Below are 19,536 nucleotides of genomic sequence, written 5' to 3'. Positions count from 1 at the left end.
GGCAATGCAGAGACATGGAGCTGGGGAAGGAAACACCTATAAATCCATGCCAGTGATTCTGCAAGGCCAAAAGGATGTGTTTTCCCATAAAATAATGTGTTTTCTACTCAATTCTCCACCATGAAGAGAGAGGAGGCTTAATTTGAATCTCCACAGTATTGTTGATGTCTGTGCTTGGCACAGTACAAATCATTCAATAAATATTTGTTAAATGCTATGATCTGAAGGGAAAAAGCATCAATTCATCTCTCCCTTTTCTCCTAAAAGGTTGAAAAAAATGATGAGGACCAAAAAATCGAACAAGATGGCATCAAACCAGAAGATAAAGCTCATAAGGCCGCGACCAAAATTCAGGCTAGCTTCCGTGGACACATAACAAGGAAAAAGCTCAAAGGAGAGAAGAAGGGCGATGCTCAAGCTGCTGAGGCCGAAATGAATGAGAAGAAGGATGACGCCCCTGTTGCTGACGGCGCCGAGAAGAAGGAGGGAGAAGGTCCCACTACCACTGAAGCGGCCCCGGCCACTGGCCCCAAGTCTGAGGAGGCCGGTAAAGCCGGAGAAGCTCCCTCCGAGGAGAAGAAGGGGGAGGGCGCCTCTGATGCTGCAGCAGAGCAGGCTCCAGCCCCCTCAGAGGAGAAGGCCGGCTCTGCTGAGACAGAAAGTGCCGCTAAAGCTTCCACCGACAACTCCCCGTCCTCCAAGGCGGAAGACGCCCCAGCCAAGGAGGAGCCTAAACAAGCCGATGTGCCTGCTGCTGTCACTGCTGCTGCTGCCACCACCCCTGCTGCAGAGGATGCTGCCACCAAGGCAACAACCCAGCCTCCCACGGAGGCTTCGGAGGGCAGCCAAGCCGAGGACAAGATAGGTGAGCTACTGTGAGGGTCGGAGGCCACGGGTGGGCAGCCCATCGGGGCCTTTCGGGAAGCCAGGCCACCTGGGCCATCAAGGGAGAGGGGAATGTCTCTAGAAGGTGTTTTCAAGAAATTAAGGAAAGCTATGCTTAAGTCCCCAAAGTGGCGGGACTAAGAACTAACTCCGGCCACTTATATTCCCAAATGTCTCCAAGTCTGAAGGAGAACTCTGGCAGGTAGCAGCCAGGATTAGGAAGATGTGGCAATTGCCTTATTAATAGGATTGGCATAAACAGGAAAGCTAGGTAATCTTAGTTTTAAAAACTATATATTCTATGTGCAAGATAGACTTAGTTTAATAAGTAATTACTGAGGCCACACATATTTTATGGACAGGAATTAACTAATGTGATTATTTGGCTTTAAGAAGTGCCTGTTATGAGAACAGCCAACTCCTTATTGATTCAGATGATCTAGTTTCTGAATTGCCGGCAGCAAAAACATAATCTCAGACCACCTTTCCCTTATCCCACAACATGTTACTAGGCATTCTCCCCACCATCAATTGATGAGTAGTGTGCGTATGCTTGGAGAATGCTAATTATAACAGTCATCGGAGTCAAACTAATTAGGAAAGTAAGTCTATTAATGTTGCCAAAAACAAAAGAAAAAAAACCCCAGTATAGAACATGTTGTGAAGTTAAACATCAATTATCATTTTATTATAGAAGATGCGACTTTCTGCCATATGCATAAATAATTGAGGGTTGACTGTGATTACAAACAGGTTCTGGATTTGCTTTGGTTTGAAGCTCTTACTTGAATATTGGAGTGTTTTCACTGTTATTGCCAAAGAGACTGTGCGGAATGGAAATAGAGCATTTCCAAAGCAAGATAAATTTAACAGACGGTCACCCCTGGGGACTAAGACCTGTCCCTCACCCCACCCACCCACAGTGCTGAAGGAGGCCAACAGCCTCCAAGGTCTTTCTCCAGCTGAGTGTGACTCGTTAACACCTTTCAGCCCCAAAGACCTTACTGGTTAAATTGTTTCTGTACCAGTTTAAAAAATTGGGTTTATTCCTTTAGAACTTAGGACTTAACCCATGATGTGTCCAAGGACCCAAACTTGGACTGGCCCACACTGTGCCCACACTGCTCCATGAGAATGCTCTGGGAAATGTTTGGCATCTGCCCGTTAGATTGAAAAAGTAATTATTGGAAATTTGCCTTTATTCCCATCCCTCCAAATTAGATACTGGAAGATGGCAGATGATGATTCAAATATTTTCAGTTCTGCCTCTTTTATCTTGCCCCAAAATTCTGGAAGAAGCCAGATTATATTATCGTTATTATATCGCATGCCTCTTTCTATCAGTGATTCATTTTAGATATTTATTCTAAATACATACCTGCCCCAGGGGCCAGACTTTGGGGTTAAGAAGAAGAGGATTTTTTTTCTTCCTGGACAAGGAAAGGCATGTGGTAAAGAATATGGTGTTGGTTTTAGTTTACCCAGAAAAACAAACCACCGTTAACTACTTTTCTTTAGGTTGAAGATTTTAGCCTCAGTTATGATGGCTGGAAATCATTTTGCATATGACAGACTACTTATTACATATTTTCAAACATTTTAGAAATTAATCACGCTTTTAAAACATAGAAAATATTTGACATTGCTCAGACCATATTTTTAAACAGGGATTTCTAAAATTGTGAGCATAGACAGAAAGACATGTGTGATATTTTAGGTATATGATCATGATGTGAATGAATAGAATGACTGCTTGGATCAATGAAAAGTCTAAAATATAATATATCTTAAGAAAATTTACATGTATTATTTTTCAAGTTATGATAATCCAAATGAATTAGTAAAGTATTTTATGTAGTACATGCTCAATAAATGTCAGATATTGAATAAATGAGTAGTGACCAGACTTAAATTATAGATCATTTGTTCACTCATTCATATAATCGTCCTGCAACCTTGCTTAATCTACAAGTATATTTGATTAAAAGTGTGTCTGGTCAGTAAAAAGCAAATAGAAATCATCTTCTGCCCTAAATTTTATAAGTTCTAGCTGAAGAATATCTCAGTTGGTCTGATTTTATTATGTGCATTGAAAAGTAATTGAAGATGTAGGTAAAGTTCAACTTGAGGGCAAATTTATTATTGTTTTGGAGCTGCAGCTAAGTAGTGTCCTCTGGGTTGGATCCTGAAATGCTGCCTGTAGTTTTCTTTGGGCTGGTGTATCTATTAGTCTTGTCTGCTGTATGTGACAAGCACAAATTACCCAGATGTGCTGAGTTTCATGGAGTCACAGAAACTAGAGGTGACAAGGAGATCTATCACAGCATCTCGAACCCAAATTCCCAGGGGCCCTGCACATCATTTTCTCCTATCTTCCATTGGATTGTTTTCCAATCCAGGTTAAAATAACAATATTTCCAACTGGCCTCTCCTGTTTGGAAATGGATGCCTACTTTGGGTTGCCTGGAGGGGTGTAGAGAGATAATCTGAGAAAGTAAATGGAGTTGGGGCAAAACAAGTCAAAAGAGAGAATTCAAGACAATAACTTGGTCAAAACTTTTACACCAAATCTGATCACCGCTTTAATATATAAAGAAATGCTTTATAAATTATAAATATGTAGTTTATTTTACCCCCTTTAAAATTATTTATGGGTTTGTTATAGGTGGATGCCATTTACATTAGGACCTTTGGAGTTGGGTTTCTTTTATTCCTTCAACTATATCTCCCTTTCTTTGCTTTGGCACTCTGCCTGCCCATTTCTCAACATGCTTATGACCATAAGGTTTCAGTGTGTTCCTGATGATTATTCCTTAGTAGGAGGAGGAGTGTTCAAGGCTCCTCTGGGACACTGCCCTCCTGCAGCCATGAGGAGATAACCAGCAAGCCGCCTTCAGTGATTATGTCATTGGTGTCTCCTGAACAGTGCAGTGTGCCCATTGGGCTCTCAGCGAAGGAATTCTGTTGTTTCTTCTACCCGTGGTAACTAGTCAGGGACACTGCCCTCCTGCAGCCATGAGGAGATAACCAGCAAGCCGCCTTCAGTGATTATGTCATTGGTGTCTCCTGAACATTGCAGTGTGCCCATTGGGCTCTCAGCGAAGGAATTCTGTTGTTTCTTCTACCCGTGGTAACCTATTGACTTTCTCCAGTAGAAAATTCTAAAATTTCTGCTGTGGCATATTCAGTGCCATAGTATTACCAAGATAACACATCTCAGTGGCCAGAAATCAGAGATGCTGACTGGGTGGCTACCAGCAGGTACTTGACTGATATTGGTAGGAAGTGTAACCCAAGCTATCCTAGATTTTCTGTGTTGATCTTGGTTGTATTTTATTTTCATGATCTCTTTACCCCTTTCTTTTTTTATTACCTCTTTCTAATTGGGATCATTAATAATGATGGTATTTGCCATTATCTGAATAGAAAAATTAACTTAGTGTGTTCTTACCTCTCTTTCTCCTTCCTTGTTTGCTTCCTTCCTCCTTCCCTTCATCCTTCTCTTTCTCTCTCCCCTTCTTCCTTCCTTTTTTCTCCCATGTATATTAACTTTTTACTGTGCTAGGGCTCCGGGGTCATAAAGATAAGTAAGATAGGGCTGATCTTAAAGAGTTCTCATTTGGTAGTGGGGTTGGGATAAAGTTCAAGGAGTGATGTTGAAAATGTTTACAATAATAATTTCAACTCAATTACATTCTGCAAATAGGTACGGAGTGCTTCTTTATGCCAAGGCACTGTGGGACATAATAGGAACGAGATGGTGCTTCTTGCAGTTTGATACATGCTATACAAATTTCTACATAATGTGTGTCTCTATAGCTAAATTAATAGCCAAAAGAATGAATGCAAAATGTATAGTTTCTGGAATGATAATTATTTGTAAGAAAGTGAAATATTCAGCCCATATTTCTGTATTTGGGGAAATTCTTTATGTTCCCCAGAATAATGTTTTTCTAAGGCCCATGGTAACTAATGATAATATTTTTATCTCTCCAAAAGCTAGATCCTCTTCCACCGAGCTCTGTGTTAGATATTAGCTTTCCCAAAGATATTTACACTTCCTTGGCAGGGTGCCTCATACGCGGTTTTGATTTGAAATGTGGTTTTAACCACTTCCCAAATTTATAAGCCACTCATAAAGAGCAAAAATTTGGATTGTGAAAAGTCCATAAATGCTGTCTATAAAACATGGGCACTCTATCAGATGCTCAGTGGCATGGAGCTTAAATACTGTTGATTATTAGGCTTTTATGGCACACTGTTATATTGCTAGAGTAATCATTTTTATTGGCTTTTCTTGACAATAATTCAGTGCCTTTGATAATATTTTCCTTTCTATTTTTTACATTCTGAGAATAAGGGCAAATGAAACGGGTATTGTGCCCACAAGCACAGTCAAACAAAACAAGGGTCAAATTGGTAGACCTCCAAATTTTTTCTTAACTCCAGCCCTGCAGTTGTTTACCTCTCTTTTAAGGTGTTGTGTTTTCATCTCAATTCTTGCAGTTTATCTTATCAGTTGTGATATTTTTTATTATTGTTGGGAGATATAAATCAGGTCTTTCCTCAGGCATTCTCTGTCCTGCATACACAGTAAGATAATGCAGAGGAAAGAAACCTTGGACTAGAATAAGGAAACCTTGATATTTCCACCCAGCTGTGGGATCTTAGGTAAGTCACTGCTTCTGTCTGGTCTTCAATTGTCTCATCTTCAAGAAGAGGGACTAGAATAGTTTGATTTTAAAGTTTTTTTTTCAAGGTTTAAAATACAATGTTTCTATAATTGGTGGTCCTTAATGAGCATTTATTAAGTGGCAGGCCCTGTGCTAAGTGCTATGTGGGGATTATCATGTTTAACCATCAGAACCTCTCTATGGTATAAGCACTATAATTTCCCCATCACTTTTCACAGATGAGGCATCTGAGGTTTAGAGAGATGGTGGCTTCTAATCATTGTCAATAACTAGCAAGTAGCTGAACCAGGAGCTAAACCTTGACAGCCTGAGTACAGAGGCAATCATTGAATTATGAAACCACAAGTACTATTCTGGAAGAAGCAAAGACAAGAGTTGTCTAAGAACCCCAACATGTGTTCTGAGAACATTCCCTCATATGTATAATTGGATACTAAAGACTCACATTTGCAGTATCTAAACGTAGTTCCTGGTCATAATGCCCTCAAAGCCCCATCACCCCAAAATGATTGGGACTATTAAACAAGTTCTGAGTCATGGGTTCTTAGTTTGGAAATCCTTCAGGTACTATTTTGTTAGGCCTAAGAAGCTGTAGAGATCAGTTGAAATTCATGGTTCTTCAGAAGAGTACTACTGACTCCATTAAATATGCTGGGATAACTAAAAATTGAAATTTTTAGGTATCAATTGGTTGGAAGTAATTTCATGTATTTGAGGTGATATTTACCCTAAATTTGGCTTAAAGGAATTATTATTTTGTAAAATTCTTGTTCATATCCCTCCTCCCTCCTTTGCAAGTACATTTGTAAAGGACCCTGACACCTTTATATTTATAACTAAAATGATATCATGAACTTAGTAGGGCAGATTAAGAGCAATCATTGTCTCAAATTAAGAAATGCTGAGGAGACAAAAGCTTAGAGGAGATGTATTTTAGAGTCAAGAAATCATATCATGGGGCCTTTGATCCATTTCTTTCAAAGCTCATATTAAATAACTACTATCCTATCTAATGAAAGAGTACTCTGCAAATTGACCAACACTCCAACACACAAGATGGCCGCCCCCATGTGGTCAAAGATGGCCACCACAAGATGGCCGGCAGGGGAGGGCAGTTGTGGGTGATCAGGCCAGCAGGGGAGGGCTGTTGGGAGGGACCAGGCCTTAACGGGAGGTCAGTTGGGGGCGATCAGGCTGGAAGAGGAGGGCAGTTAGGGGTGACCGGGCTGGCAGAGGAGGGCAGTTGGGGGTGATTGGGTTGGCAGGAGAGCAGTTAGGCATCGATCTGGCTGGCAAGGGAGTGGCTAGGAGTTGATCAGGCTGGCAGGCAGAAGCAGTTAGAGGCAATCAGGCAGGCAGGCAGGCAGGCGAGTGGTTAGGAGCCAGCATTCCTGAATTGTGAGTTGGACATCCTTTGAGGGGTCCCAGATTGGAGAGGGTGCAGACTGGGATGAGGGACACACACTTCCACCCCCCACCCCGTGCATGAATTTTGTGCACCGGGCCTCTAGTTATATTATAAAGAAGAAAGTAAACAGGAAGACATGTAAGTGACTCCTCCATTTTTAAAGTGAGAAAAATATATTCAGAACTGAAAATCAAACAATATTTCTGAAAATGCAGAATATGTTTGAGATACTAATGCATACTCATCAAATTTTTTTCTCTTCACTCCACACACACGTACACACACAATCCCACAAGAATTAAAAGGAGGAGGAGAAAGAACCAAGAGTAGCAAGTGTTACACAGTCAGTCCATTTGGCTAAACATGGAGAGAAAGCAGAGCACTCAATCTAATGGACTAAAAGCATTGAGTGGTCATCACTTTTATTTTGCTCAGGTAATGATAGCTTCATTAAATAAAGAATGAAAAGCTTTCTATAACCATACATAAAAGGAAGGAAAGAAGGAAGCCAATGATGCTGTTTAAAGCTACAAGACCTGAGCCCTTGAAGATCTCCCAAGATTATATGGTTTACAGCATGCACAGGAGGAAGGTTTGAAAGGATGTATAAGTTTTGCCAGCTCTCTTAGTCATGAATAAATTTTGTGCCATAAGAAAATGACTTAATCAGATGTTGAACCTCAAACCAATTCATATAATCAAGAAAATTTAAATCCCTTCCTTATTTAAAAAAGCTTTAGCCAGTCATTGATCTGACAGCAAAGAAACTTGGCTCTGTAAGCAAATAATTTACTTCTGGGCTTCTTAAAAAGAATTGCCCATAAATTGTTTTCATAAGGATAATGAATAGTATCATGCTTTTAATAGATCCAACATCTTATAGGATGCATATAATGCAAATGCTCTGTATTTTCAGCGTAAAAGACTAAACATCACCTAAAATTAAGAGACAGGCTCTTATTCAGATTCTGATGATGATTTCAGGCCAGCTTTGTTTGTAAATCTACAGAGTTTTGGGGAGCATTAGAAGTTAAGACTAAAGTTATCTATGATGAAATTTACAGTGTCTGAAAATTAAAATCTTTCCTAGGCTAATTAATGGAAAATGGTACAGGAAGAATTTTTGGTATAGAGGTTACCTGAACGGAGTTTTAAAGGACAAGATGTATCTAATGAACAGGAATACCTTTTACTAAAATAGAAAAAAATTCAAATTAATATACAAATAACTTAATTCATCACAATTCAGCAGCAGCCATTGAAAATTAACCTTCAGTCAAAAAATTAGCTCCATGCTATATTTTGTTTATTGTTGAATCCTTACACATATAGCAATGAGTGGGAAATTGGAGATAGTAAATATCTGATAAATGAGTTAAGAAAGAATGAACAATGTTATTACAGTAGAGAAAGTTCAAGAGATTAGATTCTAGCCTTTAAACTTTGGACAGGCAAATCGCTTGAGTTCTTTGAGTTAAATGCTGGACAAAGAATCTCAACAATGCCAATGTTATGACACCTTTTACCTTTAATTGCAGATTCTGAGTGATGAGGTGAGGCAGACACTTGCTCAAACAGAACACTTTGCTGCTGTCCACCTTTCTGCTATTTCAGAAGCTGAGTACATAAGCTCACTGGAAAGTGTTGTGGTTGCTCAGGGGTATTTGTCATGCTTGAGGTAGCCAGATTTCCAGCCACTTAGAGCTTCGTAGACCAATGTGAGCATTTTGCATTATGTTGAGAAACATATTGAAAACTAGAGGAAAGCAAGGCTGCTCCCTTCTGAAAGCAGGTGATTAATTTCATTCCAGCTCCATGAATGACCTATGTGTGTGGCTCTTGCCAGTGTGTGACAGATACACCCAAGGAAGGAAGGATCTGCCAGGTTCCTTGGCTCTTTTCCCTCATCTGACATGTTTAAGTAATCCTCACAAGGTTGTAAGAGTCTCCTGAACCTGCTGTGCCCCACTATAGGATGAATTGTTAAGATGTTTCCAGACCAATGGTGTTGGGACAGAGACCAGAAAATAGGCTTCCCTGTTTCTGTTGCCTCTTCTCCTTTCCCACGGTGGTAGAAACATAATTTGTGTACAGTTTGTGAGTCGTTCAGACTACAGACCATAGAGGACATTGTGGTGGGAGGTTGAACAGGTTTTTTCCCCACATATAAACTATAAATTGAAGCAATTTATCATGTATTTGATAAAAAGATAGACAGGGCCCCACTTTGTGAAACTGTCTCCAGTCCAATGTAAGGGCTAAGAAAGCCTGAGTTCAGCAATATGGCTACAGCATTCTCCCCCCGCCCTCCGTGTTATAATCAGATCCTTTTAGAAAGAAGAGCAGCAGTGAAAGATTTCTGTTTCCCTTTTACCTTCTTTAATATGGATGATTTAATTATAATAGCTTGATAGAAAAAACTGGCTTTCATTGGAAGGTACAAGTCAGTATCCTTTTCTTGCCAGTATTTTTTTTTAAAAAAGGAAAAACAGAAAGTAAAAAATGAAGCAAAACCCTGCCACTTTCTAATTAACATTTATGTTTTTCACCCCAGCAGAAAAGCAGGCAGTTAAGATGAACTACTGTGGCCTTGGCCTGGTAGCTCGGTTGGTTGGAGCTAGACATCCCTCTCTCAATCTGGGACCACTGGCTCCTAACTGCTCGCCTGCCTGTCTACCTGATCACTCCTAACCACCTCTGCCTGCAGTCCCTATCACCATAACTGCTACCCTGCTGGCCTGATCACCCCCTAACTGATCTCCCCTGCCAGCCTGATCACCCCCTAACTGCCCTCCACTGCTGGCCTGATTTCCCCCTAACTGCTCTCCCCTGCCAGTCTGATCACCCCCTAACTACTCTCCCCTGCCAGCCTGATTGCCCCTAACCACCTCTGCCTTGGCTCCCGTCACTGTGGCTTTGTCTGGAAGGACGTCCGGAAGATATCCAGCCTAATTAGCATAGTACTCTTTTATTAGTATAGATGGTTTTATCAGATATCTGTAATGGTGTGTTGGTAAATTGGCTCTCCCCCCCAAAAAAACAACAACAAAAAACACACACACACACAAAAAAAAAAACACAAAAAAATCCTAAAACTCAAAAAGCCCTGATTTATAGTGTTTGTCAATATTTATGGCATAAATATTCCCATGGCTGATTTCACACTACCAGTGAGTCGTCACTGAACACACAGATAACTTGCGCTCAGTAGCCAATGGGAGCCAGCTCATCGTATCCCAAATCAATATAGTGTAATAAGCTAATGAACTTTACTTTTGGTAATTAAAATACTGGAACAGTAATTATCAGCTCCTAAACAATATATCAGTATAGAAGCACAAAACTATCTATTTATTACACTCATTCACTTATAGATATATGCATGTGAAACCTTGAGAACTAGTTTTAACGTGTGGAGTGATTTCTATTATGCTTTGGACATTTATTAAAAGTTAAAGAAAAGGGTAAAATTTGGAATTGTACCTGCTATTCAATTAGGAAAATAATTTCCCCTAAAGGGATGAATATAATGTACTTAAAAGTGTGATCTGAGCTGCATCTTTTCAAGGAAGTTTTTTCATTTTTTCAGAGATGAATTCGTGGTTGGATTGAATTGTGAGCATGGCTGAATTTTTAAACCTCTAATGTAGAGGAAGGGCTGACTTTTTTATCCTAATTACTTTTAGCAAGAATGATGCTTTTGATTCTAGGAGGAGCATCAAGAAATAGTGAATTCAGAGAGGGTGGGATAAAAAGTTTTTATAATTCTCAGCCTGGGTACATTTATTCAAAAAATGACTTTCAAATACATGAACAGGGATGGGCAAGAGTAGATTTACGGTTGTGACTATGTGAAAGTTTATTCTTGTATTATTATTTATTAATTACAGTATTACTTAGCTTATCATTATTGTTGCTATTATTTTGTATCCTTACTTATGCTTTATCTTTTAGGTAATGATGGCTAGTAATTTAACTTACTTTTGCCCACCCTAGTATATATACTAATTTCCAAAAGAAAGCTCATCTGGTTGAGAATGGCAGGGGAAAATGGAGATGACTAGAGAGGCCCAGAGCTCCCTCTACTCTGTTTCTATCTCTCCCTCTAAATGGAATTACTCTGGGCTGTGAAGTACAGTTTGAAAAGAAAATGTAAGCAATTTTTGTGTTAATGACTTTCTACACATGGCCAGCAAATACTCACCGTCAGGTCCAAATCTGTCCCTTGCACTCACTGCAGCTGGTCATCAGAGTGAATACGGAAAACTCACTGCAGTCATATTGATTAAAGTAGATTATGTGTATCATTTCAAAGGTTGACAAATCCCCCTCTCCCCATATTATAGTCCAGTTGTTTAGTCACAGATAGTGGTCTAGTAACTGCTAACCATGGTGTTAGGTCCATTAAACAATGTTCTATTTTATTTTGGTTCCATACAATATTAAAGCCATGCAAAATTTATTTTATGAAAATATTTTATAACTATAACTAGAGGCCCAGTGCACGAAATTTGTGCATGAGTAGGGTCCCTAGGCCTGGCCGGTGATCAGGGCCAATCTGTGGGGCAACCAGCAGGGTGATTGAGGGCCCCCCCTCGCACCGCCTTGGTTGGCCTGGGGCCTGCAGGCTGAGGGCAGCTCCTGCATTGAGCGTCTGTCCCCTGGTGGTTAGTGCACATTATAGTGACCAGTCATTCCACCAGTTGTTCTGCCATTCAGTTGATTTGAATATTAGGCTTTTATTATGTAGGATACCCAGGAAATTTTATTTTCTAAAGCCTTCTTTTAAACCCCCAAGTCAGTGAATTTTGAATTATGTTCCTTGGAGCCCTGGCATTCCAGGTGCCTCAGAAGTGGCTTATGGGTATTGGGTTGTTTGCAGAGGCCAGGCTGGCTGAGATCCGGCCCTCCACACTCACACAATCCTTTGTTCCCTCCATGACTATTTCTAAATCTTGGTAAAACTTTGACATTTTAATGAATAATAATTGAAAATTACTGTTCTTAAGTAATTTTTTAAAGTAAGTTACGGCCATTATCAAAAGTCCTTGAATTTTGGCATGATTAAAATTTAACTGAATATAATTCAGAACTCATATTTTCATTCAGGTGTGCACTGTATACTTAGCTGGAATTGTTTATTCTTTGCAAACAGATAATCCTCCCAGTAATATTATAGGAATTATCCAAATTCAAAGAATTTTCTTCGAGTACAAATTATAAGTAAATGGAAGTTAAGTGACTCATTTAGGGTTACTAATCAAAGCTAAGTAAAATTACTACATCTATGACTTCTGAGTCATTAGGAAAAAGAAGCACTAATAATGCTATAATATTGTTTAGTTTGACTCCAATTTGCAACACAATTGAATAAGCAAAACATTCTCTCTGATGAGATACCACTTAAGCAATTCTATCAACTTTAAAATATCCACAAAAATAAGACTTCTAGAATGTTAAAGCCCCAAATCTGTCTCAAGAATTCCAAAAACTGTCCCCTTTCTTTCTCCCATTTCTCAGCCCCAGTAGGTGAAAGCTGTTTGTTCCTGTCTAAAGGATGCCTGAAAGGAAAACACCCATGGGCAATGGGGCCAGGTCTTCCTTAACTCCAGATATTAGCATCCAAAATGTCACTTGAATGATGAACATCATGTGAAGCAGCCCACTGGGGTAAAAGAAGTAGATCCAATAATCTCATTGTAATCTTAGGTTTAGGGTTTGAGAGGCTGCCACTAATTCTTTTAATTTCTAATCGACTACTCTGAAGACCACTCATGCAAAGCTACACAGTCATGTCTCTCCAAATAAATACCCTACATTAAACCTCCTAATGCTTACTTTTTATCACTAATGAAATCTGAATTATTACCATGGCCACAGGCTGCATCTGATCTGACTTCTACTTATCTCTCTGAGCCTATGTCCTTCTGCTCTGACCTTCTTTACTCTTCTCTAGCCATACTCTTTCTTAAAGTCTCTGGAATACACTCAGCTTGTTCCTACCTTAGGACCTTTGCATTTGCTTTCTCCTTTGATTGTCCCACAGCTGCTGCTTAGCACTTAGATCTCCATTTGGTTGTCACTTGCTCACAGAAGATTTCCCTGACCATTTACGCAGAACTGCACCACCCCTCCCAACCCAATCAGTTTGACATTTTTTTAAATTTATATCACTCTCAGTGCCTAAAATGACTGTATTTATCTCTCTAAAATGACTTATTTATTTCTCACTAGATTTTCCATTCCTTAAAAGCAGGGGCTTGGGCCCTGGCCAGTGTGGCTCAGTTGGTTGAACGTTATCCCATGCACCGAGAGGTTCCTCGTTAGATTCCTGCTCACAGCACATTCCCACGTTTCAGGCTTGATTCCCAGTAGCTCTCTCTCTCTCTCTCTCTCTCTCTCTCTCTCTCTCGCTCTCTTTCTCTCTCTCTCTCTCTCTCTTCCTCTCTCCCTCTTTTTCTCTCCCTTCTTCTCTCTCTAAAAGTAAACTTTTTTTAAAAAAGTAGAGGCTTGGTATCCTTTAGCTCAGCAAGCATACACAGTGCTCAGAATGGAGCCCATCATGCAGATAGACCTCAGTGAATGTCTACTAATTGACTAATAATATGAATTTCACTTATGGAGAGATTTTTCTTCATAAGCAGTTTGATAAAGGGAAAGAATCATTTTATTTTTTCCAATTTAAAGCCCATTAAAGGAGGTAAGAATTTTTCAGGCAACTATTCGTTTTTATTGCGTACAGCCTAACTCTCCTAGGCTTTACAAATCAGCAACGTCTTCTCCGGGACCTGCTTCTAAACATCACCCTGGCACCCAGACACTCTAAGTCTGGATGTGGATGTTTGGCCCAAAAGGAAAACTAGACAGAGAGTGAAAAGAAGTTTGGGCCCCCAGCGAGAATCAGGTGGGATGTGGGTGAGGACTCCTCAATGAAGGAAGAGGAAAAGGGAAGTAGAAAGAAAAAAGAATGAGGGAGAAAATGGGAGAAAATAGAGGGAGATGAAAAGTAAAAGGGGATCAGAAATGGAAGTATTAGAGGAGGCAGAAAGAATAAGGAAGGAAGTAGAGAAAGACAATAAGGTAGAAAAGAGACAGAAGGGAGTTAGAGGAGAAAGCATAGGAGAAGCAGGACTTTGGGGGACCAGTGCAGAGCAGAGGAAAGGCACTGAGCTGGGAACTAAGTGGGTTCCCTGCAGCTCTGCTGCTGACAGACTGTGTGGCATGGGCAGGACAAATTTACCTCCCTCTCTGGTAAAAGGATATGGTTTATTAGGTGTCTTCCATCTCTAGCACTCTCTGTTCTTGACTTCACAAATAGCAGGCTCCAAAGGGCTCGTGGCAAATAGATTTTCTGTCTCTGAGCAGGTCCAAGTGGCAGATGGGTCCCAGCTCCCCAAGGAGAGACATCCCCGTCACCCACACACACACACACACACACCCAGGATGGACACACACACACACACACACACACACACACACCAGGCTCACTATTGTTAAAGCCCTCAGCAGCATAATCCCCAGTCAGTGCTGCCTCCACAAACCAAGAGATGAGACTCTGCCTCTACTTGCTTCCAGGCAGAAAAGGAAAAGTTGAGCTTCATTATCCCAGGAGTTTAAATGTAGGTTGGTTTTCATGCAGATACGTTATGAATTCAAGGCACAGTTCAGAAGCTTTTTTTTTTTTTTTTTTACCTAGAATACCTCATATAGAAGCAGTATTGAAACTGGACAGTCCTCGAGTTCAATGTCAGGCTTCTCCCTGTATGGCTTTTATAATTTGTTGAGCCCCCAAGATCTTCATTCATAATTTGGAAATAATAATGCTACCTTCAACCAACTGTTGTCGGAATTTAATAATGTAACATATTTAAACAACCAGATACAGCGTAGGTTCTCAATGAACATCATTTTGCTTTACTTTTCTTCTGATAACCTGAAGTAAGTAGTCCTCTCCCGATATGGAGATCCTCTGGGCAAATCTTCAAATTAGAGATAGTGAAAGCAAGGACAGTCTGTCACTTTGCCATAGGTAAAATAGTGGAAGAGAATCTTTCATCCAGTAAATAAAGAGAACCTTTCTTTTCCCCTAAAATTTTGGTGGTCCAAAGTGAAGTATTTCAAAGAGTATAAAGTACTGCAAAAGAAAAGCGCATTAGTTATGGATACTGCAACCATAGACAGAGAATTGCAGCAGCCATCGATTTAGCTAACACTCTTCCTTGGAGGCCTGCAGTGCAAGGAAGCATCGCAGGTGTTGGAACTGAACCTGCCTTTGTTTGAATCAGAGGTCCACCTCTTAACCAGCTCTATGCTCTCAGTTTTGTCATAACATAATATCCTTATTGCTGAACTTGGTGGTGGTTGGTTAGGATTAACTAAGTCACATGTAAAGTGCCTACTGTTCTGTTCTATTGAACACATAATAAGTGCCTAATAGAAAGTCACCCTTGCTTCTTGTTCCTTTCAACTGAAGCTCTTGGGAAACATTTTATAAAGGAAATTAATGTGCAGATAGGATGTGCTTTATGGCCATCAAGAAAGACATAATGATATACAGTTTCTTCTGGGAGGTAGAGACTATTCTATTTGGCTTACCTTGTAGTTCAGCAAGATTACCAAGTTCTTACATGATCAGTAATGATTGAGTCTGGAAGTCAGCCAAGGCTACCAGGTAGTGATGGTAGGATTAATTCAGGCTCCAGGTAATTGGTCCCTCAGAAACTGCGATCTAGGGATTCAGTAGAAAATGTGGGAGTCCCCTAAGGGAGACAGCGAATACACTCTTACTAGGTAGATATCAGCTATCAACTGTCCTATCATGGTTCCATCTTACAGTTTCAAACCTAAAACAAAACTTAAAAATCACCTAGACCTGGACACTGAGTGGGCTTCAGGGAGGTCCCTTAGTACCTAAAATCTTTTGCAATGTGTTATGCTGTGTGTATATATGGATGACATTCTCATGTCCTTGTATTTCATCAGATACTCAACTGGGATCATGACACAAATAGAGTAAGCTCCACTGTACTCGAATAATTTCTAGGAGAGCTTGTGTAGGTGTGGGTTTTACTGAAAAGATGAGACATACTCAGGGGTTCAGGTTGCATGTTCTGTCCATAGTTGCACAATGAGTTACTATCAGAGTAGAGGAGTTAAAACCCAAATGTCGCAACAACTGCCACCCAATTAGTTAATTTATTAGTATATATCATTTTCATTCTGCACTAGGCACTGTGAAGGATATAGAAGTATACAAGTGACTATCTGAGGTCCTGGGAATTACAATCTAGTTGAGGAAAAAAAACAAGATCCTAAAAAAAAAATCCAGGACCAGTCAAGTAAGGAACAATGTAAGTGCATGCCTACTTGCAAGCTGTAGTCTATAACTGCAGAGAAGGAGCTCAGACGGATGGAGGGTAAGGTCCAAAGGAAGGCAATGAGCATCACATTGGAGTGTTGGTGAGAATACTGGCCCTAGTAACAGGTGTTAGTGTGGGGAAGGTGGGGTATCCTGGATCCTCTTACTAAAAGCCTTGATGTGATCAGAGACTTCACTCTTAGTACAGTAGTGAATAGAGGTAGGTTGAAGTTCTTACTTTATTACATTATTCTTGCTCCAAGAATGAGTCTGTTGTCTCTACAAGGAGTACACTCAGCATAATCCACACTTACTAATTCAGCTCAAAGACTAACAATAGTATTAGATTATTCAATAAAGCAGCTTCAATAAACAGTATTGTGGCTCAGTTTTTAGTCATTTTGGAAGAACTGAAAAATAAAAATTAATTTCAGGAAAGCTTAAAAGTAGAACCCAATCACAATAGGTTGTTTCTTCCCTGTCACCACTCCTATCACTTGCCTGGAGTCATTTCTTCCTGATTTAGTCTTCCACCCAGGCTACACATCTGGGAATGGAATTACACTGGTGCCCTCTACTGGAAAGAGATGGGAAGTTTTGCAGGAAACAATGGTGTCCTGGTCTGCAGTGCAGGGGCTGAGTCCCGTGTTGCTGGGCCCACAGCAGCCTCTAGGCTGGAATCATTTAGTGCTGTTTACAAGCCTCCAGGCCAGCGGTGCTCTGCCATCATGCCTGGCTTTATCAACCAGATGGAGTAATCGGATTTTTATTGTAAGGACGGCGCTGTCACTTAAATTTTTAAAGCATTCCAAGAAAACTGTCCCCTTTACTCTGTCAGTTTGAAAGCTGGACACTCCTTTCATTGAACACAAAACCGTGACTCATCATGGGTGGTGGCCATCTTGCTATAGAACAATACCTCTTGAGAGGCTGGTAAGAGACTCTGAGGCCTTTTTTTAAACCTCTTCCGTTATTGTTATTTTAAATGGTGGGGAAAACATTTTGATATTCATTGCTAAATTCTTGGTGTAAGTAATCAGAATTAATGCCATGGTATTAAATTAGATTTAGAGTGTCTACTCTGGTGTTCCTATAGTGCCCTGCTCAACTCATTTTCTTTGCTGGAGGTGAAAAATCATTTGGCTGTAATTAAGAAAGGAGTAAGGAAGTGCTGAGTGGGAAAACCAAGACAGAGAAGAGTTGTGAATTCTCATGTGTGCACATTGGAGGTGAGCTTCTAAAATAAAATGATGGGGGAAGTGGAGAGGATGGATTGAAATGATCCTTTCCAACGCCCACTTTTATTTTATTTATTTATTTTTTTAGGATCAATACTATAGACATGGAAGTCTGCCTCTGGTTTCCATAACAACCTGGCTTATTGAAAGACTGCAGGCTCCACAAATCCCCAATTATCAGCCTTGCAGGGCTTATTAATGGAGCCCAGGATCCCAGCGAGGCAGGCAGCTCATTGCAGGCACGTGCCTGCTGGGCGGTGGGAGGGTGGAGGAGATGGGAAGGGGAGAGGTGTGGTGAGATTATACAGCCATTTGTCCCCTTGTCACTTGGGGAGGGTGCAGTCATTTAGGAAGCTGTGTGAATGTCTCTGGAAGCCGATAGCGGCTGTGGCTGCTGTTGCAGGAGCCTAGTCATGAAAGTAGAGACTGTTTTTTCCAGCCCCACCCCAAAGGCCATCTATCTGGAATAAATCCATAACACTATAACACATGCCATGTATGTTTATTGAGCTCCTATAATTAATTGAGACTTCCTCACAAAAACAATGGTGAATCCAAATTTCTATATTAACTCAAGCCTTAATTAACACATGAGGCCAACCTAATGCATATTTGATAGCTTTGAATTACTCAGTCTTTGGTCTAGTGTTCTCTTAGTAGGTCCTCACCATAGAATGAATGCAATAGCAGCAATAATACCGATGATAACAATGTGTATAACATTTATTTGTCTTCTACTAGGCTCTCTGCTAAATTCTCTGCATGGAGTTTCTTGTTTAAAACTCACAATGACCCTATGACAAGGGGTATCATTGTCTCTTTTTCACAAATGAGGAAGTAGAAGCAAAAGAACTTAAACAACTTATCTTAGGCCACATGGCTAGTGAGTGTGACTATATCAGCATCTCATTTCTGCTTTCTCTATGTAACTATTTTTATTGTTCTCTTATCATTTAACTTGGATGTCCTCAAGATAAAAAGAGGAGCAACACATTTACAGTAAAGTTTGTATTCTCCAATGTGATTGGGAAGTGGAATATTCTAGTTACTGTTTTAATAAAGTGTTTTAATTATTGCCATCTATGTTATCATTGAATTTCCAATTGGGATGTAATAAAATATACACAACATTAGAAGTACAGTAATCATAATCATAAAATGCTTCAAGACCATTACACAAATGTCAATTTTTATTGTATTGCAGAAGTGTTCCTTGACAAAGATGTCTGTTTGACAGAACACCAGATGAACTGTTTTGTTGCATAGAAATATCAATGCCTTCACACTTTGAATTTATAGATTTAAAAGTACTTTATGTGAACACCACTGAAGCTAATGGGATCAGAAAAAAAGAATCTTTTGGGGATGGTCTTTCAGAGCTAAAGAATATTGGTGTGTGAAAAACCTTAAATTCATTAAGTACTCCGGATCACTAGACTGTTTTTATTACACTAGGACCTCACAGGATGTGGAAAATGAAACATGACACTCCCCTGAGGTGGTTCAATCCAAATCTGTCATAAAGCCATTTGACAGTAGGTCAAGGTTGGCAGCATTTTCATCATAGATGCTCAAACAACAGTTTTTGATATTTTAGTCTCCAGAACTGATAATAGAACTTGTTCACACAGGCTTTGTCTTTTTAAGGATTAAAAGAAGTGATAATAAAGACTGTTTTAGTTAACACTTACTGAGCATATCTTTTAAGCATTTTATAAATATCATACTTTACAATAACCCTGTGAGGTATATACTATGTCCCCATTTTATAGTTGGAGAAATCAAGGCTCAGGGAAGTTACATAACTTGCCCAATATCTCACATTTGGGAATTGGAGGGCTCCAGGTTCACACTCAAGCAGTCTAGCTACCGAGTTTGTAATCTTAACCAGAGTTGTCTATGCTCACTGTCTCCAATTAACATTTCTATTTTCTCTTGAATCCATAACACTCA

The 19,536-nt window shown here is 39.9% G+C and overlaps 1 protein-coding gene across 3 annotated transcripts in view; it reads left to right on the top strand.

The window, feature by feature from the left end:
- GAP43 (growth associated protein 43) overlaps positions 1–19,536 on the top strand; it is a 97,606-nt gene that overhangs the window by 57,324 nt on the left and 20,746 nt on the right. For all 3 annotated transcript variants that reach the window (XM_006773575.2, XM_015570388.1, XM_006773574.2), the window contains one exon: positions 268–865. In XM_006773575.2, the coding sequence (XP_006773638.1) occupies positions 268–865 (598 nt within the window). The remainder of the gene's footprint in view (positions 1–267; positions 866–19,536) is intronic.

The sequence above is a fragment of the Myotis davidii genome, unplaced genomic scaffold (genome assembly GCF_000327345.1).
Source record: "Myotis davidii unplaced genomic scaffold, ASM32734v1 scaffold201, whole genome shotgun sequence".
Lineage (NCBI taxonomy): Eukaryota > Metazoa > Chordata > Mammalia > Chiroptera > Vespertilionidae > Myotis > Myotis davidii.
Note: the sequence above shows the minus strand (reverse complement) of the source record. Positions and strands in the feature narration are given on the sequence as shown.